Genomic DNA, 24,736 nt, shown 5'->3' on the forward strand with positions numbered 1-24,736 from the left:
GGATATAAATTTTGATCGTGGGTTTAAGCACTATCTGTTGCCAGTTATTTCTGGGAAGTTAGCTACGACTTGAGGTGGTGAGAAAAGTCATTTCCGACAAGAATATTGACTAATTGCAATAAAATCACCCGTAGGAAAAAAGATAATTTGTTGTAGTGGTCCTCGGTCATTTTTTGCACTATTCTTTGTATCTAAACAAGGAAATAAAATATTTTTCTATTCTAACTAATGTAGACACGAATATTTTTAGTACTCTATTCTCAATTGTATAAGAAAGAACGAATATGAAGTGATCTCAAATGTGTACATAATTTTATGATATTTGTCAACTTAGTACTTTGTTATGATATGATGTTGCATTTAAATCCTACGGTATTTCACATTCTATTTCTTCTTAGTTGGCCGATAGGGTTTGCACAACCTACCATGGAGGTTAAACATAATATTTATTATGTTATAATAATGTTGTTTATTGATGTCTATGCTAAAAGACTTTTGTATATCATATTATTGTACATAAATGTTTCTAAAATATCGTTATAGTTTGCTATTTTGTTTTGTTTTACATTTTGTAACTGGTTCATATTTATATACTAATTTATGTTTTCTTCTTACTAAATCATTGATAACTTACCCAATTATCTCAATTATCATTCAAATGATTTTAAAGTTTGTGACAATTGGGATGGATGGCATGTGACATGAACTCACTCCCTAATTAACCCTCTGGATATGAGCGCTCCCTCTTAAACATTAGATTTAGCGGAGCTAGTACAATTTGTCCGAACTCCTATTTTCGGGCAAGACTGTTGTGCATGTGAAGTGTACCCGGTCTCCGTATATTTAACGTTACCTCTACTTAAAAAAAACGCATTTGCGCACGTATGTATATCTAAAGTTAATGCTTGGCTGTTATCAAGACTAGCCAGGCAGCTCAATCCCTTTAAATAATAAAAAAAAAGCCATCCATTTGTTTGTGACAACAAATAAGAACGAGATAATGATATTTAACTTGCAACAATAATTTTTTTTTTTTTAGAAGAAACATCAAGAATATTTTTAAATTTTTATTCTTTCCCATAAATCTTTTTATTTTCCTAGGGCTGTATGGATCTTAAGGACTACTTTATTGTATATTTCAAAATATATTTGATCAATTGACTTTGGAAGGTCAACAATTTTTTTAAAATTTTTTGAGTTTCCAGTTAATAATTCTTATAAATACATCAATTTTCACTAACTCTAATTTGATGCTGTACATCGAGAGAAATTTTTTTACCCAAAAAGGAAGTGACTTTTCATTCGATCGACTGATTATTTATAATAAGAATAATTATTTGCGATGAAATCAGACTCATTTTAGTAACAAGTAGTCATTTTTACGTGAAATAATTGGTCGTAATTAAACAATTTTCTTGTAGTAAATTTGGTAAAAATTCACTTGTAGATAAATTTCAATATCTGAAAAAACAAATCATGTAGTTCTCTATTTTTATAGTTGATTGAACTGAAATTAACATACATTAAGAGTCAATTTATTTACGTCATTTTTTGTTTATATTTTGTTAAACCGAATAGATCGATGCAAATTTATTTTCAATATAAATCTAAAATCTAATTAATAGTATTTGACCTTCATTAATTTTTTGCCCCTCCCAATAACTATCCTGGTCGGCCAAATATAGAAAACACAATAGATCCCGGCCGTTCATTATATATTATTTGGACACAAATATTGACTAGCGGCACAAGTACGATGATGACGTTTGTACGTACCCAGATCATAACCTGGGGACGAGCTCACGGGATCATAAAACAAAACATCTCAATATGCTAACTTTAATTTATACCATAAAATGGAATAGACGCGTTGAAGCAACGCATTGCTCGATAAATGATAGCGACCACCACTATAAATGTTTGTATATATATACGAGGGAAAGGCAAAAATATAACTCAGGCGTTCCATTGTGAAGTGAGGGAGCTCTTGCTTTGATTAATACTCGATTCTAACAGGCAAGCTTCAGCGTTCTTTATGATCTTCTTGTATTAATTGTTTAATAATTGTTCTTTCCAATTCTATTGACCGACGTTGTTTATATGTTTGTGGCATTGGTATCATGACACACACATGATCATAACATGATGCCAAAGAGAGAATACCGCAACAATTAGACATTCCATTGCCATATATGCATCCGTTTTCCATGAATAGTAAAGAACTGCATGACAAGAACTAGGACTGAATTTAAAGAGAGTTTCTTTTGATCTGTTTCTATTGATTGCTAGTGTTTAATTTCCTCAACCAGTTTATATCCGACAACCATAAACAGTATTAGTAGTACTGTTAGTAAGAGTAATAACTAGCCAGATGATATGGCTGATGATCTTGTATTCTTGTTTCTTCCTGCATGAGGAAGGAAAATATATTTTGATGCTGTTTTGACTTTGGTTCTATACTTTCTGGTGATCTGCTTTTGTGTGATCTGGAGTTTTTATGTCTGCTTATGCTGTACGTCTATTAGCCAATGAACTATGTTTATGTTTTTGTTTTCATCTATATATATATATATATACGTTTGCAATTTTGTATCATTAACTCAGAGTTCAAGAAAAATGGGAGGTGGAAAAGACAAGCATGGTTACCAGTCTAGTGACAAAGGGCTGCATTCAAACCTTGCTGGATATGGTGGACACTACCCTCCACAGGGATATCCCCCTCAAGGATATTCCCCTCAAGGGTATCCCCCTCAAGGTTATCCCCCACAAGCCTCGTACCCACCAGCTGGATATCCTCCTCCTCTGGTTGGATACCAACCTGCCGGATATCCTCCCCCAGGTGGATACCCTCCCCCATCCGCTTATCCTGGTCCATCAGTTCCATATCAATCGGGTATGACATTTTCTCACTTGGGAAACTTGAATCCTATAGATAGCTATGCATTGTACTGTCTGATATTAATTCAATAAAAAAGTATACAGATGCAGTTTTTTTGCATAACTTTTTGTAATAAAGTACTAGTATTATTTTATAATTTTAATTGAATTTTGTTTGACTTTGTTGGATTTGAATTAAAAAAAAAAAAATAATATCTTATTGAAGAATTGCATAAAAATTGTGAAGTAGTTATATCTGATCAACCATTTCCCATCCGATAAGGATTATAAGTCATTATATGGTAGTACTGTATGGCTAGATATATGGACAATGGATTGTATTTTTTATTTTTTATTTTTCCTTTCAAGTCTGTTAGTAGTGGTGTAGCTGCCATTTAATTTACTTCAGCCATTGTGATTTTTTCTGATAATCAATATTATAACAGGGTATGGATCGATGGGAGGATTGCTTGGGGGTGCAGCTGCTGCTTATGGTGCTCACCATCTCTCCCACGGTGCTCATCACCAAGGATATGGGGGTTACAATGGCTATGGTCACGGAAAGTATGGGAAACATAAGTTCAAGAAATGGAAGTGATGCATGAGTGTGTATCGGTAGATGCAATATGATCACGGGGACTAGCTCAAGGCTTGAATGTTCTTTATAGCAGGCTTGGGTAAATTGTCCTTTATATTAGTATATTATGGTCTTTCTAAAAGTACCATAAATAATCGTCTTTTATGAAAATGGCACGGCTAGTGTCAGTATAATCGCTGTTGCTCTTGTTTCCTAAAGAGATATGCAAATGTCTCATGAATAATGCAAATGTCTCATGAATAAAAGTAGGCTGGATTTGGATTTTTTTCCCCTAGGTTTCATGTATGGTTTCTGACTGAACTTCGACTCAAGTTGCAGCCACTCGGTCCCTCATCAAGTTTGGAGGGTTAAATTCAAAAATTCCACAGCTTTATAAATATATGCATTTGGTGGATGACCATGTAGAGGACTACACCTTATTGTGTTTGTTGTACATGTGATAGTTTGTTGTGCATGTGACTTGGTTAGCACAACAAACCATCATGGAATTGCCTATAAAAGAATGTGTTGAGGATCATTTGTAGGATACAAGAAAAGAAAGAGAAGTGAATGATATTGAAGTATATTGCAATCTCTTAATCTTCTTACTTCTCTTTTGCAATCTTTCAATCATTTGCTACTACTCTTTAGTTTTATAACATGTTATCAACATGAGACTCTAGTGTAACGCCTGTCCTTGTAGTGAGTTATTTAGAAAATGATTTTAAGAAAATAAATATGAATTACGATTCATTTTGAAATTTTCTTTCATTTTGTGTTAGGATACAAAAGGCTCCATATTTATAAATAAAAAATGTTTCTTGATTTAAAAGGTTACAACGAAAAATATTAAATTTTATAATTAAGTCTCTCGTACAAAATAACACGCCTAGGCTTTCGTGCTCTTCCCTTTGGGTTATACCCTTCTGACATGTCATGCTCATCTTGTCCCTCAGAGGGCACACATAAAAACTAAAATGAATCGATGACTCGTAAGCATTACTTCATATAGTTAAAATATAATAGCATATATTTTCAGTCATGCATTCATCACTCCATACATATCATATACTTATCATGTATAGACATGTAGTTCATTTTAAAAACGTTGCGAGGTGAGTTTTTTTTTTTTAAAATGTTTTGTTTTTTAAAACAGTTCCCCACGCCTCGTTGTCTTCATTTCTTAAAGAGTCTGTTCATGCATACATCTTTTCTTACATACATTCATGTATATGTCTTTTCATACATACATGCATTCTTTCTTAACATGCATACATTCTTTCTTATCGCTTTTATTGGCCGTTGCACATTGTTGCGCCCCGTATGTTGGGGTTAGCAGTCTTTTGGACTTGATTTTGCGCGTGGTCACGGGTTAGAAATCCATTCCGTCAGGGTGCAACATTGGGTGCGCTATCAGTACTACTTACCAGGCATTGTAATTTGCCCAGTCCAGTCCTTCGGTACCTTTTCAATTCCATTTATATGACCGTTACGTATCTTCATACATTAAGCATTCAGTCCATTCATTCCTTTCAGTCATTTCTTTCAGCTTAGTCATTTACAGTCTGTTCATTCATTTCAGTCCTTACAGTTCTTACAGTTCTTATAGTCCTTTACAGTTCATTTCATTCATAAAGTCATTTTAAAAGCTTATTCATAAAAGTCATTTTAAAAACAGTTTCATGCCATTGTTTAAAACATCAGTTTGTGCATCATTTAAGGTATCGGTTCGTTTCATTTCGTGAACATACATACAATACGTACCACTTATAGCATTCATCCACATGCATACACATAAATACTTTGTGTGCGTGAAAAGGAGCTGCCAAGGAGGGTCGTTACTTATGTATACTTGAAAACTTATACTTAACTTTCTTTTTCGTAAAACGTGTCTCATAGAGAAAAGTGTCAGTTCTTAAAGTAATTTAAAGAAAAAGCTTTTCATTTTTATTTTCATTTATTTAGGAAAAACTTTAGAAGAGTATAAACGCAATACTTACTTGGACTTCATGCCATACTCATTCAATACAGTCCATTTCTGCGCGTGTCAAATGGCAACCTACATGCATACACATAACCTTACGTCATTCTCTATCTAATGCATAAATAACTATACTAAAAATAGAACTATGTTTCACTTGGAACACTCTCCATCCATCCCTAGGCTCTTATGTGCTATTTACTATACTAAAACCTTCGAGGTTCTATTCCTTAAAGTGAACCTCTATAATTCACCTTAGGGTTAAGACACTAAGACTTTTGTCTTACTCTTCTATTTCTACATTCCGACGCATGATTCTGATCGACGGAGTCACACATTCCAACCTTAGACGATATACTCATCACTACCTTCATGCACCCTAGCTCATACTCAATCCTCATTCCCATCCATGCATGCCACATGACTTTAAGCCAACTTTGAGGTTTAAATATCGTGCAACCATATTGAGTATAGATTACCCATTACATATGGTAAACCTGTCCAGCACACGTGTCTTGTCAGAAGTACATGTACCTTATCCCATTTATCACCCAAGACCAACTTATAATTCAATGAACGCCTTGTATAAACAATCTCCATACACCGATACCAACTTTTTCAGACTCAGTCAATAGGACTCTTCTTACTTCCAGATCTTGTACAAGCTCATCCCAACACTTAACAAGAGGGCTGCATTCATAAATGCACCTCTATCATGTCATATAGCTCAAGACTAACTCCGAGTCATGTCATGACGCCCGTCATGCTTCCGCTGCACTACTCTGATACTCTTCCACCACTTCACACATACTTTCAGCCATAAGTCAACCACAAGGTGACACTTGTCACCTCGGACTATAGTTCATGTCATAGCTACTTTGGGACACTGTTACACAGTACTCGATACTACATAATACACTCTATGCTCCTCAACTATGCAATCATCTTTTTGTTTGTGAAATGCCATACGGTGCATTGTTACACAACACACAGCACACGCCACGTGTACTCTCTTCACTCTACACCACAAGTCACTACGGTGCACGTCACACGATGCGTCACTGCACTACATAGAGTATTCTTCACGTGTACTCCCTTCACACACTATGCCGCATCACAACTATGGCATACACCTCACGATTATGCCCAATACTTCATTACACAGCCACACTTTACTTTACAACTATACATCAAACTCTACAATACTAACAACATAGTCCACAATCTATTAACTAGAATATATCATAAATAACGAGAGATAGAGGGTTATACTATCGACGGGATAACCCGTGTGTCTCTCGCTAGCTGTCACGATCAAGGTGTCAGAGGAGTCGTACGTGGCAGTTAACACTGCGTATAGTGGCTGTGTCACAACCCCCAGGAGATTTGCCCGGGACCACACCTCGACACGACTCATGGAAAGTCATGATAGTCACATGGCTCGCCTGCTTGCATGCCTTGGCTCAGACCATGACACGCAGTGGGCAACCATGGATGCTACTGGCTGTGTGTAGACCATGCGTGCAGGCTTGTGCGTGCCTTTAAGCATGCACCTGTGGGCATGCATGCATGCCCAGTCACCACTTAGCGAGGCTAGTGGTGTGCCCACACAGGCACGCCATCCAGGGCATGGCACCAGCCCGTGCCTTGCAGGCAAGGCTAGTGACGTGCCCCCATAGGCACACCATCCAGCGCACGACTCCAGCTAGTATCTTGTGGCCCCATAACCCAGACTGTCAGCTGGGGCCATGCATGCTCATCACCCAGGCCACCAGCCCGAGCCATGCAGGACCACCACCCAAGCCACTTGACTGGGCACCACAATAGCAGCACGGCATCATCCTGTGCCCACCATCAGGCCTAGGCTTGGCACCATGCCATGCCCACCATCAGTAGGCCAAGCATAGCGCCATGCCGTGCCCACCACCAGTGGGGCCATGCCATGCAGCGAGTCACGGACCAGACCATGACTAGCCTAGTTGTGAACCATGCACCACCTTAGCCCACCATGGGCCATGCATGCCACGATCACCATGGCTAAATTATCATTTTTATTATTTTAATTTATTTTATTTAAAGACTTGATTAATTATTATTTCATTTGTTTATTTATTTTATTTTATTTTGCCTAGGGACCTTTTGGGAGTTTCCACTTTGTAAACTCTATAAATAGGAACCTTAGACATTTCATTAGGATCTTTTGGCATTTTGATTATTGAGTGGCCGACCATAGGGTTGGAGAATTGACATTTTCGGTGCTTCATGCACTTGGGCTCTTTTGGGATGCAATTCGTGAATCCCCAAGGAGAGGATCTTCCCCGTGCAATTCATGAATCAGTGTTGGTTCACCCTATCCTTTAATATATTGAGATTTCCTTTCAATTTCTTGTGCAATTCGTGAATCAAGAATTGTTTGGTTCCTTTGTTTTTATTTTATCTTTTTGTTGGTTGAATTGGAGTGTAGAGGCCGAATCTCCCATTGGGGGAATTTGGATTTGTGGTGTTTTGTGCTAGATCTCTTGTTTGCATGTGATTTCTCACATGTTCATGAGATCTCATTAAAGTTATTTGAAGAATCCCATCTCCCACACATCAATTTCGGCCAGCCCTATCATTGGCCTTTTCCATCACCTTCAATTGCCTCAAATCACAAAACCCTAGCCTCCCATCAAGCCATACACGCCCCCAATCAATTCCCATAGCCAAGAAAGACCCAAAAACTCTAGATCTCACATTAAGCAATTCGGCCATAGCCTCCTTGGCTTGGTTGCCATAGATCCTATAATTTCTCACTTCTATTTTTCCCTCCATTATTTGATTGGTCAATTTCCTTAATTGGCTCACTCAAATCTCATCCTCTCACCAAAACACATTTTTCCTATCTTTCCTAGCCATTTTCGGCCGACCCTAGCTCACCTAGATCTCTAGATCTCAAATCCTATGTTTTAGGAATTTCACAATTTCTAACTTTTAGGATCTCACAAGCCCCTTTGCCCTAGCCGAACACACCCCCATAAGCCTTGGCCAAATCCCTCATCAAACTTAGCCTCACTCACTCACTTCTAAACTCTAGCCAAGACTACTCTTCATCCAACCATAGCACACAAGTGGCACCTAGCACACCAAGGGTCACTAGCCATGCACCATCATCACCCGAACCTTACCTAGCCCAAACACTATCCATACTTTCCACCATTGAACCTTAACCTCATCACACCCAAGCTCCCATTGGGCTACACGTGATCTACACTAAGTAAAGGAGTCCCATTGGTCACTAGAGGAGCAACAAGGTGAGGATCGGACCCTTAGTGTTTGGAGGCTTGACCGAGGTCCCTAACAGGCTGTCCACCACATAAAGTGGGGGCTTGAGTTTCAGAATAGCTAGGCATGATCTTAGAAAGGCTTAAGGTGGCCTCATGGTGGTCTGAGTGGTGGAGTACGGGAGCATCATGCTGTGAACAGTGCACCCGAGAGAGAGTGAAGGTGCTTGAGGTAGAGGAAGGCTATGGAATTTTGTGGAAAGCTAGGAGGAGGAAGAGGGAGGCTGGTGGAAGTGCTTGGTGGCAGGGGAGGTGGAGCATGGAGGCACTAGGGCTGTCGGTGGTAGATCTAGGCCATGAGAGACCAATTTCGGGTAGAGAGAGATAGAGGGAAAGGAGACCATAGAAATGAAGCCCATGGAGTGAGGATGTCGTTGGTGGTGGTCGGAGGCCAAGCTGGCTGCGTATAGTGGTGCTACGATGGAGAAATGGGTGTGAAACCTATTTTGGTCAAGTTTCTCTAGGAAGAGAGAGAGAGCACATGAGAGCTTGCCGGTGGGAGGGGAAGTTGGTCAGAGGGAGAGAGGCAGCTGGTGACCGGTGATGAGACCATGGTTGCCGTGTACAGTAGTGGCGTGGAAGAGAGGAGTGGGTTTTCACCCATTTTTTCAGCTAGAGACACAGTGGGAGAAGAGAGAGGGTGTGTGAGGCTTGCCGGCGTGAGGGAAGTCACCGGTGGGGTGGTAGAGCTGTGGTGGTGGGGTGGTAGAGCTGTGGTGGTGGCGCGGTGAGACTGGGCACGGTGGCAAGGGGTTGGGTTAGACGAGCACGATGAAGGGGAAGTTGCTTCTGTCGGCTGGGAGAGAAGGAGAGGAGAGAGAGAGAGAGGAAAGGAAAAGTGAGGAGAAAAAGAGGGGGGCTTGGGTATTTAATTTAGGCCATTCGTTTCGGGATCTACAAAATGATCTAACCGTTAATTTAAATATTGATTTGAAAACGTGTAAGTGAGAGAAATTAAGATTCATCATTAATTAAAATGATGAAGTCTCGTTAATCACTTAAAGAGAATAAAACCATTTAAATTAATTTAAAATTTGTAACATAAATTTAAATCTCTTAATATTTTTAAATGACTAATATATTTTAATTTAAATAAATTTTCACAATTATAATATTTTTAGAACTCATCAAAATATTATAATTGTGTTATTGAAAAACAAGTTTAGTCCAATTACACTGGAAATATAACATATAAATATTTTCAGAATATTTAAAATGTCTGTAAGCTTTAAAATATTGAACTTGTTTTAAAATCTGCCTGATATCTTTTAAAACACGCAATCGGTGATCGGCATGTAGAACTAGTCTCGTAATTAAAGAAGAAAGAAGGAGTGGGTTATCACATCTAACCAGCTGTAGTATTTTTCAGATCTCTGATCTCTCGTAAGATACAACTAAGGAAGTATTTTCAATTACAGTTTTTTTACTTTTATGCTTAACTTTTATTATATTATGCATATGGTTGGTTATATCGCCTGATTATTATTGTTATCTGTGACGAATTAATATTCTCATAGTTTACATACAAGTTATATCTGTGGTGAATTAATATTTCCATTGTTGGGGGATTTTTGCCGAAAGCACGAGCCCAACCCAAGTGATAGCGACATGACCTTGTCCAGGACAAGGCCAAAGCTAGCTTGACCCCTCGACTACCCACCCAAGAAGTTCCCGACCCAGTCAAACATGTATCATCACTGCTTCCCTATATGCACTATGAGTATCTGTTGGTGATCCTAGTACAACTCACTTTAATATGTATTTTCAACTTGCTATTTGTAACTCGTTGGATTTTTGTAAGTAGACCCTCAACCTACCTTAGTTCTCTTGGTTCAAGTTGTTGGTAACTCGTTGGATTTTTGTAAGTAGATCCTCAACCTACCTTAGTTCTCTTGGTTCAAGTTGTTGGTTATAACATGTTTTTACAAGTCTTAATAATTCAGCCATGCCAATATGTATATACTCGGGTTTACAATGTTCTTTCAGTTAGCATATGTTGAGTGTTTTTGTCTATATTGTGAACTAAGTAGTTGAATGTTCTAATATCTTCAAGCCGTAACCTAAGATGTTCAAGGTTTGACTACATGGTTGCATCGACATTCACATGTTCATATGGTCCATGAAAAGAAAAGTGCTTCAAGTCTCGTGTCACATATATTTTGCAAATTGTTTTCAAATAAAGAAGTCTGTATATATTTTAAAATGACCCCAAATGCTAGGACGAGAGAATGCCCTAGTGGAACTCTTATGTTTACTCTAGAGTGTTTAAAATAGAGTGATAACCCCTAAATTGACAAAGTACCATCGACGGATCTCGGATGGATCCTTATAGAAAAGATATCGGAGCGAGGTAGCACCTAATGTGACATCTCGTTTTTACGTGTATTTTCACTGAAGGAGTATTTTAATTTAATTAATATATTAGTTCTTTTATATTGTATTTTAATTAGATTTATTTAGTTGTGATATTTGTTTTATGGAGCTTTCTTTATATTAATTATCGTTTTGAATTTAAATTGCTATGTAATTTAATTTAGTTTTTTTTTGGATTTAAAATTTAGTTCTTAGTTTTTATTAGTTATTTATTATATTTTAGTTTGATGTGGCGTTTAATTTATTTCAGTCGTTTTATAGTTTTTAAAACTGTTTTTGTCGGATCAGTTTTTTTGACTCCGGAGGTGAGGACTGGACCTCATTTTTTTTCTCCATCTTTTCTTTTCTTTTTTTCTTTTTCCCTTTTTCTTTTTTTTTTTTCTTTCTCTTTTCCTTCTTTTCTTCTTTCTTTCTTTTCTTCTTCTTCTTCTTTTTCCTTTTCCTCCCGCACGCAGCACGCTCTTCTCTCCCTCTTTTTGTCGCCGGTTGCTTCGGCCGCCCAGAACCGCCACTCACCGGCGACGTGGCCTGCACCACCCCCACCGGTTGACTCCCCTCCGACCGGTGCACCTCCCCACCAAAAATCAGCCCCTCCCGTGCCGCCGTTAGCCACTTAGAGCCCATCTAAGCTGCACGGCTTTTGGCCATTTCCGCCGCTGTCGCCCCACCTCCAGCCACCATCTCTTCACCACTTCATCACCTACCTCTTACTGTCCTAACCCACCCATTTCTGGCTCCGATCCGTTGCCGGAGTAGCTCCCATGAGCTCAACTTCGATTTGCTCTTTTTCCGCTTCCACCGCTATTTCCACCGCCACCTAAGGCCAAAACTCACTTCCATTAGCTTCATAGATATCTCTAGACCATTCCCTATCAATTCTAAGTTTTAGTTTGTCCCCGTTCGAAAGTGGGTATTTTACAACCCACGGCCATAGTGTAAAATACATTGTTAAGTTGCTTTTTCTCTGCTGTTTGCAACGTCTTGATCTTTCAAAAAATATCTTATAGCGCTGTAAGTATTTTTCAAACTCTACTTTAGATTTAAATATATTATTACTTTTTCAATAAATTCATTGACTGGTTGGTTAATTCCGAACTGAGTCCGAGGAGTCGGGGGTCGGATAGATTTGATGACGGAGTGTTTGGTTATTGTTGATATTGTTATTTGTTGGATGAATTGTGTCTTAAGGTGTGCATTGCATGTATGTACATGTGTTGGAACTTGAAAACTGTGCTTTCAAGCGAGAAATATTTTTGGTATATGTGAACGATTGGATTGACTGGTTTGAGTCAGAGGCACATGTAGGGATGGTGGTAAGCAGGGACGGTGGTAGAATCCCGTCTGTGGTTCTCGCCCACGGTGCACATGGCGTAGGGATGGTGGTAAGCAGGGACGGTGGTAGAATTCCGCCTGTGATTCCCGCCTACGGTGCACTCGTAGGGACGGTGGTGAGCAAGGATGGTGGTAAAGTCCCACCTGTGATTCCCGCCTACCATGCTCTGATGGTCTGGTTTTTGGGCCATTATCGGGTATAATGGAGAGGGTATGTTTAAAGGGAATGTTTTGGGCCAAAATGGGATTTTTTGGCGTGCATGGGAAAAATGTGAATTTATGGAATATGTGCATTTGGCATTCTTACATGCATATTGTTTGAGTTTAATATGTTTTTATCTTGTGGCGTTTGGATCTTTACTTACCTGCGACACCATTTTGGTACTATAGATTTTGATGCAGAGGTCGAGGAGGCTGAACTTGAGGAGGCGGATCTGCCAGAGTATTGATTTGGAGTTTCATGCCTTGTGGTTTGGTGTTGAAACAATATTTATGACTTGTAATATTTTATTATGTATGTTTTAATCGGGTTTGTATTAAACAAAAATTCTGGTACTTAGTTATAGAACTTTACTTATCCGCTGCGTGTTTTTGTTGTACACTTGTTGCATGTACACATACTTGGCACTTGTCGATAGGGTGGTGACCCGTGTTGTTATCATCCCGACATCTCGATCTCCACGTGTCCGTACGTGGGATTTGGGAACGTCACACCTAAAGCTATTGAGTGCCTCATATGTGTTATATGTGGTGAAGGCGAAATATGCGAACTGCCACATAAGTTAAAGATTACGACCTAGTCACCACGGTCAAGTGAGTTGTTAGTTGATGTGGTAACTAGTGGGGAACACATGGTGCATAGGGGAGCCATGAGATATCCAATTATACATTATGAGAGATGAACAAGGTAATAAGCTCAAAGATCTGTTATATGTTTATTGATTAAGATGAAAAGATGGAAAAAAAAATGTTTTATTGAAAAGTCAAAGAATTTCCATTACATGTGGTTTTTTAAAAAGTCAAAGTTGCATAAGTCAAGTACATGTCTATGCATTTATTTTATGGTTTGCCCTTATATGCCTATGTCATTTGTTTTTTGTTGTGTGTTTACTTATTGAAATTTTCTTGAAATCTTATCGTAGTAGTTTCCACTACTATTTCCAACCCGAAATGGTAGAAATTGTTACAGGACAGTAAGAGACCAATCATGAGGAAGCGCAAGAGGCCAACACCCCAGATAGTCAAGGAGGCCATGAAGAGCTTTGAGAGCTTGTCGGAGCCATCCCTAGTGGGGAGGTTGGAAGCTGTCAACCAGTTTATTATAGAAGTGTTATAGCTCCTTGAAGAGCTAAGGAGGATACTGAACAAAGATAAGACTAAATAAGGATGGCCTTGTAGGACTTTCTTTTGAAAGGAATCATAGAAATTGTAGTAAAGAAAGAAGCGAAAAGGATTTATGGTTTATTTTTAATGGTCCTTTTGTTTTGGGAGATTTTCAAAACAATGTCTATTTTGGAAGTACTTGAACAGAAATGAAACCTTATGGGATTACTAAGTTATGGTACCATGTTGTTTATAATTGTTGCAAATCTTACTTAGTTTTATAAGAATTTTTCCTCTACGATTTATTGCATACTGTTAGAACATTAGATGCATTGCGTCTTACTTGTCATGTACAGGAGTATGTAGCATTGAGTTACATGTCTCAATGCTTTAGTCACCGTTCAATCCCAAACGAGAGCTAAGGGTGTCACAAGACTAGGCTCAATCCCTTAAAAAAAACCATCAATTTGTTTGAAACAACAATTAATTAGAACGAGATAATGATATATATTAATTTGTTCACTCGTCAATAATATTTTTAAATCATTATTCTTTCGCAAGACCTTTTTATTTATTTATTTATTTTTTTATTTTTCCTAGAGCTCTATGGATCTTGATGACTACTTTATTGTATATTCCAAAATATAATTGATCAATTGACTTTGGAAGGTCAACAATTTTTTTAAAAGGTTTTTGAGTTTCCAGTTAATAATTCAATAAACTTTCACTACCTCTAATTTGATGTTGTATATCGAGCGAATTATTTTGACACAATTTTATTATAAGAAAATTGAATATTTATGACTGATCATTTACGATGAGAATTATAATTAGCGACGAAAAAAATACTCATTTTAGTAGAAAATTGTCACTTTTTCAAAAAATAACTGGGTACAATTAAGTAATTTTCTTGTAATGAATTTGGTAAAAATTTATTCATAGATAAATTTCAATATCTAAAAAAACAAATCATGCTGTGCTCTATTTTGATAGTTGATTGAACTGAAATTAACATATAATTTTGAGAGTCAATTTATTTACGTTCGTCATTTTTTTTTTTTTTATATTTTGTTAATAGATACAAGTTTATTTTCAATATAAATCTAAAATATAATTAATATTATTTGATCTTCATTAATTTTTTGCCCCTCCCAATAACTATCCTGGTCGTCCAAATTAGATAGGAAACAGTAGATCACGGCCGTTCATTGTTTGGACATACGTACTGACTAGTGGCGCACGTACGATGATGTTTGTACGTACCCAGATCATAATCTGGGGACGAGCTCACGGGATCATAAAACAAAACACCTCAATATACTAGCTTTATACTATAAAATGGAATAGACGCGTTGAAGCAACGCATTCCTCGATAAATGATCACCACGTACCATATAATATATTTGTATATATATACGAGGGAAAGGCAAAAATATAACTCAGGCGTTTCATTGTGAAGTGAGGGAGGTCTTGCTTTGGTTAATACTCGATTCTAACAGGCAAGCTTCAGCGTTCTTTATGATCTTCTTGTATTAATTGTTTAATAATCTTTCTTTCCAATTCTACTGACCGACGTTGTTTATATGTTTGTGGCATTAGTATCATGACACACACATGATCATAACATGATGCCAAATAGAAAATACCGCAATAATTAGACATTCCATTGCCATATGTGCATCCGTTTTCCATGAATAGTAAAGAACTACATGCCAAGAACTAGGACTGAATTTAAAGAATGATGTATGAAGAGTTTCTTTTGATCTGTTTCTATTGATTGCTAGTGTTTAATTTCCTGAAACAGTTTATATCCGACAACCATAAACAGTATTAGTACTGTTAGTAAGAGTAATAACTAGCCAGATGATATGGCTGATGATCTTGTCTTCTTGTTTCTTCCTGCATGAGAAGGAAAATATATTTTGATGCTGTTTTGACTTTGGTTCTTTACTTTGTGGGGATCTTCTTTTGTGTGATATGCAGTTTTTATGTCTGCTTATGCCGGGCATCTACTAGCCAATGAATTAAGTTCATATTTTTGTTTCCATCTATGTATACGTTTACAATTTTGTAGCTTTAACTCTGAGTTCAAGAAAAATGGAAGGTGGAAGAGACAAGCATGGTTACCAGTCTAGTGACAAAGGGCTGCATTGTGCGGGATACTGCCCTTCACAGGGATATCCCCCTCAAGGATATATACCTCAAGTATATCCCTCAAGGGTATCAAGGGTATTCCCTACAAGCCTCCTACCCACCAGCTGGATATCCTCCTCCTCTGGTTGGATACCAACCAGCAGGATATCCTCCCCCAGGTGGATATCCTCCGCCACCACTAGCCTATCCTCCCCCACCCGCTTATCCTGGTTCATCAGTTCCATATCAATCAGGTATGACATTTTCTCACTTGGGAAACTTGAATCCTATAGATAGCTGTGCATTGTACTGTCTGATATTAATTCAATAAAAAAGTATACAGATGCAGTTTTTTTGCATAACTTTTTTAATAAAGTACTAGTATTATTTTATAATTTTAATTGAATTTTGTTTGACGTTGTTGTATTTGAATTAAATAATAATAATATCTTATAGAAAAATTGCATAAAATTTGTAAAATAGTTATATCTGAATCATTTCCCATCCGAGAAGGATATCTTTCTAGTCTGTTAGTAGTGGTGTAGCTGCCATTTAATTTACTTCAATCATTGTGATTGTTTCTGATAATCAATATTATAACAGGGTACGGATCGATGGGAGGATTGCTGTTAAGGGGTGCTGCTGCTGCTTATGGTGCTCACCAGCTCTCCCACGGTGCTCATCATCAAGGATATGGGGGTTACTATGGCTATGGTCACGGAAAGATTAAGCATGGGAAATTTGGCAAGCATGGCATGTATGGGAAACATAAGTTCAGGAAATGGAAGTGATGCAGAGTGTATCGGTAGATGCAATGTTCATGGGGAGCTCAAGGCTTGAATGTTCTTAGCAAGCTTGGGGACATTGTCCTTTATATTAGTATATGGTCTTTCTCAAAGTACCATAAATAATCTTCTTTTATGAAAATGGCACGGCTACTGTTAGTATAATCGCTGTTGCTCTTGTTTCCTAAATAGATATATGCAAACGTCTCATGAATAAAAGAAGGCTGGATTTGGATTTTTTTCCCCTACGGTTTCATGTATGGTTTGTGACTGAACTTCACCTCCAGTTGCAGCCACTCGGTCCCTCATAATGTTCAGAGGGTTAAGTTCAAAAATTCCACAGAAAATATATGCATTTTGTGGATGACCGGTCATGTAGACCTTATTGTGTTTGTTATACATGTGACTAGCTTGGTTGTTGTGCATATGATTATTTGTTGTGCATGTGACTTGGTTGGCACAACAAACTACCATGAAGTTGCCTATAAAATGATATCTTGATGACTATTTGTAATATATAAGAAAAGAAATAGAAGTGAATGATATGGAGCTCTCGAAGAGCCAAGTATATTACAATCTCTCAATCTTCCTATTTCTCTTTTGCAATCTTTCAATCATTTGCTACTTCTATTTAGTTTTATAACAATTACCTATATAATTTTTGAATCATTTTCTTTTCTCATATTAGGTTACGTCAACCATTCTCCCAATTAATTCTAGTATAAAATGTAGAAGGGCTGGTCCATCAGTATTGGAAGAGCCATGCCAAGTAAGGAAGTTGAAGACAAACCAACCTGGAAAGTGATATGGCAAAAGTAATGAGCTGACACACTTTTGTGATATAAATTAAGTAGAATGCAATTAAAAATGATAGATAAAGCATAAAGCAAAATAGATAACTGCCAAAAAAAAAAAAACAGGTAGCTTCAAAAAGAAGGGGACTTGTACAAATGAAGAGACGTGTTCTCTCTTCCAGATACTCTTTTTAGAATCCTTTATTCACATCTAAATTCCAAACTTTTATTACCACATTTTCTTCAACCTCTCCTTGTTCCTAATTTCTCTATTGTACTAAGAGCTATGTGAGATAATGAGAAACTATAAAATAAAAAAAACATATTGGATTTCGTCTTCAAAAGACCCATGGTGGTAGGCCTTTATGTCGAACTATGTACATAAGTTTTTGTGTCTGTCTTTATTCATATTTCCAATATTTTACATGTTATTTAATTCAAGGATGAGCATCCAAGCATCATCAAACTCCATTTGACCATATCGTTGGCCTTTAGCTTGCCAAAAATTAAATCAACAGTTGGCACTGTCTATGGGAATTGATTTATTGCTCTCAAAACAATGGTAGTTTGGCCTCAAGAGGATATCTCCAGAACACTAGATAAGTGATCTTACATTGTGTAAAAAAACCAAATATTACATTGCACGTCACACCGTAGCCATGTAGCAAGCACCTTAAATCTCAACGTAGGTGGGAGGATGAGCAGCCAACATGGCTACATGTGTGTAGGGGCATGGGTGGGGCACGAAGCCTACCTTGAGTACCGCTAGACTGTCAGCTCCATGAACATGACAGATTCTCTCCACGAGATTAAGCTCATCCAAAAATAGGCGCGACTCCTTCACACAACCACAAGCATAAACAACTTGCCCCTGGTGGCTACCTATAGCAAGCACAAAACTTGCCATCAGGGGAGATCACAGCTCGCCACTAACTCCAATGGGGAAGCTTGAAGCTCATCGTTCATCATGCCCCTAGTGGTGGGCATGAAGCCCACCACCACAAAAACTCTAGTGGACGAGCATGATGCTCACCTATTGTACCTGAAGTAACGGGCACATCACCTACCACATCGGAGGACACATGCAAGGACAACATGACTTTTCTAGCTTGTCCCTAGTGGTCAGGCACACCAAAAGTTGGAGGGCCTCATGCCTACCATCACGAGCTCGCCCATTAGAGGCCATTGCTCGCCCCAACTCACCCTCATGCCTACTGTAGACATCCCTGACGATGAACTAGATAAGCATACATAGGAGGGAACAGGTTGTCTTCCTCGTCCGATGGGTTGTTGTCTCAAGGTAGGTTCATGAACCCACTACCTTGACCTGCACCTTATCATGTAACGTGCTGATGCAATTTTTGGTTATTGTCGTGTTGAGCTCTAACGAATTGAAACTAGAAAGGAAAACTTAGAGAACCAAGTGAGTGATGCCTCCAATACCTAAGTTAGAGAGGAGTTAACCTTTCCCAATAACTAATCAATGAATGAATCCCTAGTATATACTTTGTAGGCTATTTGTTAGGATTGAGGCATTCTATTATGCTAGAACTCCTTCAGAAGCATGATTCTTAGTACTTAGTTTGGTATGTCACCTTCTAGAGCATGATTCGGTTGTTGATAGCATCTAGCCAGTGTGGGTATCTCGCTCAAACTTATCTATGTAATTCATATCTTGTCAAGAAACAATTAGCTAGTTTCCATGTTGATGAGCCTTTCTAGGGTTTATCTTTGAGCCTATACTGTGCGTCTTGCATAATTTAATCTTATCATGTGAGTCTCGTGTGATGCTATCTAACATACGTGTACCCAATAGTAGGCGTGACAATGTGTGACACGACCAGTGAACTCAACACGAATAGGACACGAAATTAGCTGGTTTGAGTTTGATGTTAACTAGTTCAAATCAAAATAGGTTGACTCGTTAAGACACGATTTATAAACAGGTCAATAACGAGTCATCCTACTTAACACAAAACCAACAAGTTATGACCCATTTAGATTTTTACTCGCAATAATTTTATTATTTTTGGATTGTAATAATGATATCTCTCAATATGCTTATGATTGGTTCTTATAGCTATGTTGTGTTTAAAATTTTTCTAATTTGATATTTAGATTTAGGATAAAATTTACATTCTTCTAATTTACAAGAGGAATATAAATTTTGGTGAGTTTTAGAGTTAGGATGTGGAATCCTTATGTTAGAGGTGGAATGATCATTTTCCCACAAGTAGATTGGTAAAATGGTAATTTTGCTTTGAGTCAGTGATTTTATATTTCTAAGTATACTAGTAAGAAGTCTCTAACTTTAAAAATGTCTCTGTACAGTTCTCATTGTTTCGCACTTTAATTTATCATGCTACAATCATTGTAGGTTAGCCTCTAACTTACTTTCAGGATATCTATGTGTGTATGGTGGTAAGAGAAACCATCATCTATGTTATTTATGCATATGTACATATTACGTTATGGCATACTATGATTTACTTCCAGTACATTTTATATGTTGCATGTTATGCCACGTTACGCCATGCTTAATTGTTGCACGTCATGCTTATGCCATATTTATTTGTTATGCATCATGTTATATCATATCACTAGTCTCATGTACACGTCATGTCATGTCAAGCTATGTTATCTGTCGTTTTGTTTAACTCCACATCATGTCACGAGTTTGGAGTTCATCACGAAAAATAGTATTTTTAAGTCAATTGAGTCTTTTACATTTACGATGACCCCAAGAGATAGGATGAGGTAATGTCCTAGTGGAACTCCGTTATTCACACTGTAGCATTTACATTGGTCATGTGAAATTTCCTAGGTTGATAAAGTATAGTTAGCAAGCTTTGAATTGGACTTAAGTAACTGGTCGCCAGAGCAAAGTCATGCACTAACGCCGATTGTGCCAAACCACGGTTCAATTTCATGTTATTAGGACTCATGCAGGTGTAGATACCTTTCACTGGATACATAAATTACGTACTCGTAGTAGGTGCAAATACGCATGGTATGATGTGTATGTTAACGTACTCAAAGATGGTGTAGATACCTATAATATGATGTCATATCGGCAAGGCATATTGCTTAATGGGACTTATGTAGTATCCAAGGTTCATATTTAATTAAGCACTTATCATGGGAACAAGATTCCAGTTCCGTTTCAAGCTTAGTTCAGTTCCAGTTCATGTTATGTTTATTTCACGTCTAGTTCAGTTCACGTCATGTTCAATACACGTTAGTTCAAGTCATGTCAACTCATGTATTGTTAATTTCCAAGTCATGTCTTGTTCACACATGTTCAAATTAGCATTCATATTTTACTGTCATGCATGTATCTCTACACTGCTAGTTAAAATTATTTGTTAATTTGTTGAGATTTATAATCAAATCTCACTTGGTAGTCTCAACAACCATTCCTCTTAAAATGGTAGATCATGTGCCAAAATCAGGAGACACGATAGAGGGTTGACTAGAGGAGGTCGATTAGGGGGCAACACAACAATGCGGAACTCATCACTTCAATGCTCCATTTTATCGATGGTATTTTGGCTTCCTTGGCCAAGATGCACGAGCTACTCAATAGACCAGTTTAGAGCATCCTTATTGGCTTGGCCAAATGAGGTGCTTGGCTAAATTTAGACTAATTTGACTCAAAAATGCACAGCGTTGAATTGGGCAAATGTAAATTATTTTAGACTTCTACTACAGTCCCAGTCCAAATATGAAAGATGATTTTCGTTAGCTAAATAATAAACAATTATTTTATCACTAGAACCGAGGAAGCTAAAGTCAGACACATAGAGGCGGGAAGGAAAAGTCACTCCCTCCATTTTGGTACCGAACTCCTTTTCTCCCTAAACTCTTTCTTTGTCTCTCTCGATTTGCTTCCACGTAAATAGTCCACGACCCACGGCTATGCCCGTCGACTCCCACGACTGCGCATGTCTACTCCCACGGCTGGGCCTGCACTCTCTCTCTCTCTCTCACAGACGATCCCGATCTGTAAGCTTCCTTTCATTTTTTCTTTTTGGGCTCTCGTTTTTTCAGTGATTAACGTCTGTTGGTTTGTATTTCTACACTATGGATTGTCTATTGTTTTCTTACCATATTGAGAAATGGATTTAGAAGTGGGATTGACAGTTAGGGTTTTGAGCACAAAAAATAGGTGTAGTTCTGTTTGGTTTCCGAGAATTGAGTGATTGAAGACGAAGTATGATGGTTTATGAAATGGTTTCCAAGAGGGTTTTCTGTTTGGTTTTCGAGATGGTTTTCTCTTGGGCACTTTGAAACTCTGTTTGGTTGGTAGGATTGTGTTATGATAATCTGATAACCAGCCTAGGCTTTGAGTTTGGGTTTGATGGACTTGAGCGGGCAGTGGGTTGCCACACAATAATTGAAGGTTAATTCTTCCTAAAAGAAAACACTAAAAAAGAAACAATAAACAGAAACTGGGAAGGTTAATTCTTCTTGATACAATATCATGGTATCCATTTTTAGAAGAGAAATGATATTTGCAGTTGTAGTTGTGTAAGCGGGGTGCAGTTGCTTTGAAAAAAATGAATTAATATGGGACCCATATGAAAAAAAAAAACTAACTTTTTAATCATGGACCCCACTTTTTTTCAAAGTGATTGCGCGGCGCTTGCAATTCCACGACTATATGTAGCATTGCTCTTTTTAGAATCGAGTATGTTCCCATTCTAGCCTGCATCAGAATTTAGAAATCTTTTAAAGATGTCTTTGACATATAAGAGTCGCCAGAAATTTAGAGTCATATAACAAATTTTAAACCTCAATTATTTGGAATAATTGACAAAGGAATAACCTTGAATTTTTCAATCATCCAACAACAGAATAATCGAGTGAGCTCAAAGAACAACTTTGAGATTTATGTGATTGTTTTGTTTTACAGATAAGATTTTACAAGTATCTAGTTAATAACTTCAAATACTCATGCAGGCTGAATTGTTCTAGTCATTTCTTGATATAGACACCATTTTTAAGTGTGTCAAAATCTTTCAACTTATTCCTCAAGCAGACATTTCTATGATAATTAACATCTTATCCTCATTGCTCATCGCACACAAACCAACACATCTTGTAATTTTCACAAGTGAACCAACAAATTAATATCAACCAAGGATTGAATAGCTGTATGAGTCGTCCACTTAAATCTGTGGGAAATATAAAAACCTGGAAACCCTCATGATGCACATAACCATAGACACCTGTTTCCAAACATGAATAAAGGAAAATACCAGGACTTTTGACACACCAAGAACAACTACAATCTGGACAGAACATAGACACCAAAAACGTTATAAAACAATAAGATTACTTCAAAGGTCATGCATGCTTGCTTTTGGTAACCATGCAACCAACTAGAAAAAGGTAATGAGGGATTTGAATTTTCATATACCGTGCCTTGAATGGTGGAAGCCTATTTTTGTTGGAGTGGGAGAAACATCCAGAACCCTAGACCTGATGCACATGGCTTCAGTTTGGTGTAGAATTAGGAGCTTGCAGAAATAAATTGGTGTTTCATTGATTTCTCGCTACTTTACTCCATGAACAACACCTCCACCAAAAGCCTTACTCTATTTTTCTATGCTGCAAACATGTTTCAGTGACTCATTCCTATATAATCTGATGAAGAAGATGCAATATGTGTTGTGATTAAATACTTAAATATATATTTCGATTTTTTTCCTTTCCACCATTTTTAGCAACCAATTGGTCTTACTTGCTCACTGTTTTTTAGAAGTGTTCTTACTTGCTTACCATTTTTAGAAGTGTTCATACTTGCTCACTGTTTTTTGTATTACTTGCTGAATGATGCATTGACTTTATTACTTGCTGACTGTTTTATTTAGGATGGATTCACACTTATTGGATGATCCCTTTTTCACCACACTATTGCAAAGTGGTGGAGAAGGTATTATTAACCCCCCCCCCCCAATGGCTCGTGTCTTGCATGATAATATTGTTTATGAGGTTGAAGTGACACAACCCGAAGGGCAAGTAAGGGCACGAACTAAACTATCCTAACAGGGTGTGTCCTTCATCGTGGAGGAAGACAACCTCCTTGTATCAGGGTGGCTGAACATTAGTATAGATGCTATTAGGGGAACAGATCAAAAGTCCACCCAATTGTGGATAAGAATCCATGATTACTTCAATACTTATAAAAAACCTAATTAGCCTAAACGTTCTGTGGGGTCGTTGACTAATAGATGATCAACTATCCAAAAAGCCACAAACAAGTTTGTGGTTGCTTGGCCCAAGTCGAATCAATGCATCCAAGCGGTACCAATGAACAAGACAAGGTATGTTTCTAATTATCATAAATTTGAGTTGTAATATGTACTAATATTTTTATAATTGATGTTTAGATTGACAAGGCAAAGGCTTTGTACCGATCGACACAAAAAAGCAATTATAATTTGGATCATTGTTGGAACTTATTGAGGCACCAAGCAAAGTGGCAATTGCATATGGATAATTTGCCAACAAAGAGAAAGACGAGTTGCCCTACTGTTCTAGCTGCCAATGCCATAGATGTTGAGGAAAATGAGAGCATGTCTACCAATTTGGAGAGGCTGCTAGGCAAGAAATCTGAAAAACAAAGGGAAAGGAAAAAGAAACATGAAGAATCTTGTAATAGTCAATTTGACAAAAAGTTAAGTAACATGGAAAGTGATAGGAGGATAATGATGATTGAGCGACGGGAGACGGCAATGAAGGCTGAAAAGGACAGGGCTGAGATAATCTCACTTAAGAAGAAGAAGAAGATGGAGATGGAAGTCATGATGTTGAATGTTGATAACATGAATGCAGTTTAGCGAGAATACTTCAAATCAATTCAAATTGAGATCCTAGAGAAACATAGGACTGAATTGAATGAAATGCAGTAACTGGAGGAGGGAGAAGTGCAGTGGAGTTGCTGTTTTGCACACCTGGTAATACCATGTAAATTTAAAAGATTTGGTAGTTGCTATTTTTGGTTAATAAACTTTTTGCTGATGGTTTTGCACACCCGAAAACAATTACTAGTTGCTGTTTTTGGTAAAAAAAAAACACAGATTAATATTGCTCTATCTCTTTGTTTTGCAGTTGGTACTGATTTATGAAATGGAAGACTACTTTTTGGTAGAATATGACAGATTGGAACCCACTAACTATTTTTTAGATGTATATTGATCACTTGTAACTGCTGTATAATCTAGGGGTTTATTTTT

At 37.5% G+C, this 24,736-nt stretch overlaps 2 protein-coding genes across 5 annotated transcripts; both read left to right on the plus strand.

The window, feature by feature from the left end:
- The first annotated feature begins 1,886 nt into the window (after nucleotides 1-1,886).
- On the plus strand, nucleotides 1,887-16,945 carry LOC122312780 (glycine-rich protein A3-like). Of its 4 annotated transcripts, none has more exons than XM_043127449.1 (3): nucleotides 1,887-2,016; nucleotides 2,605-2,893; nucleotides 3,324-3,744. In XM_043127449.1, exons 2-3 carry the CDS (start codon nucleotides 2,617-2,619, stop codon nucleotides 3,473-3,475), a joined length of 429 nt encoding a protein of 142 aa, XP_042983383.1. In that variant the 5' UTR covers nucleotides 1,887-2,016; nucleotides 2,605-2,616; the 3' UTR covers nucleotides 3,476-3,744. The 4 variants fall into 4 exon arrangements, with proteins under 4 accessions (XP_042983383.1, XP_042983375.1, XP_042983367.1 ...); XM_043127441.1 differs by lacking the exons at nucleotides 2,605-2,893; nucleotides 3,324-3,744 and adding exons at nucleotides 15,858-16,170; nucleotides 16,520-16,945 and having other exon boundaries at nucleotides 1,962-2,016; XM_043127433.1 differs by lacking the exons at nucleotides 1,887-2,016; nucleotides 2,605-2,893; nucleotides 3,324-3,744 and adding exons at nucleotides 15,145-15,282; nucleotides 15,858-16,170; nucleotides 16,520-16,945.
- A 6,846-nt stretch (nucleotides 16,946-23,791) lies between these two features.
- LOC122317091 (glutathione S-transferase T2-like) lies at nucleotides 23,792-24,340 on the plus strand. Its single transcript, XM_043134044.1, has 2 exons — nucleotides 23,792-23,824; nucleotides 23,891-24,340. The coding sequence occupies exons 1-2, from the start codon at nucleotides 23,792-23,794 to the stop codon at nucleotides 24,338-24,340; spliced, it is 483 nt and encodes a 160-aa protein (XP_042989978.1).
- Nucleotides 24,341-24,736: the final 396 nt, after the last annotated feature.

This window comes from Carya illinoinensis, chromosome 1 (assembly GCF_018687715.1).
Source record: "Carya illinoinensis cultivar Pawnee chromosome 1, C.illinoinensisPawnee_v1, whole genome shotgun sequence".
In the NCBI taxonomy this organism is placed as follows: domain Eukaryota; kingdom Viridiplantae; phylum Streptophyta; class Magnoliopsida; order Fagales; family Juglandaceae; genus Carya; species Carya illinoinensis.

Coding starts and splice junctions, on each gene's coding strand:
- LOC122312780 (XM_043127441.1), top strand. CDS start 15,903: ATGGTTACCAGTCTAGTGACAAAGGGCTGCATTGTGCGGGATACTGCC. Junction 16,171..16,519: donor ATCAGTTCCATATCAATCAG/GTATGACATTTT, acceptor ATATTATAACAG/GGTACGGATCGATGGGAGGA.
- LOC122317091 (XM_043134044.1), top strand. CDS start 23,792: ATGCATCCAAGCGGTACCAATGAACAAGACAAG. Junction 23,825..23,890: donor GTACCAATGAACAAGACAAG/GTATGTTTCTAA, acceptor ATTGATGTTTAG/ATTGACAAGGCAAAGGCTTT.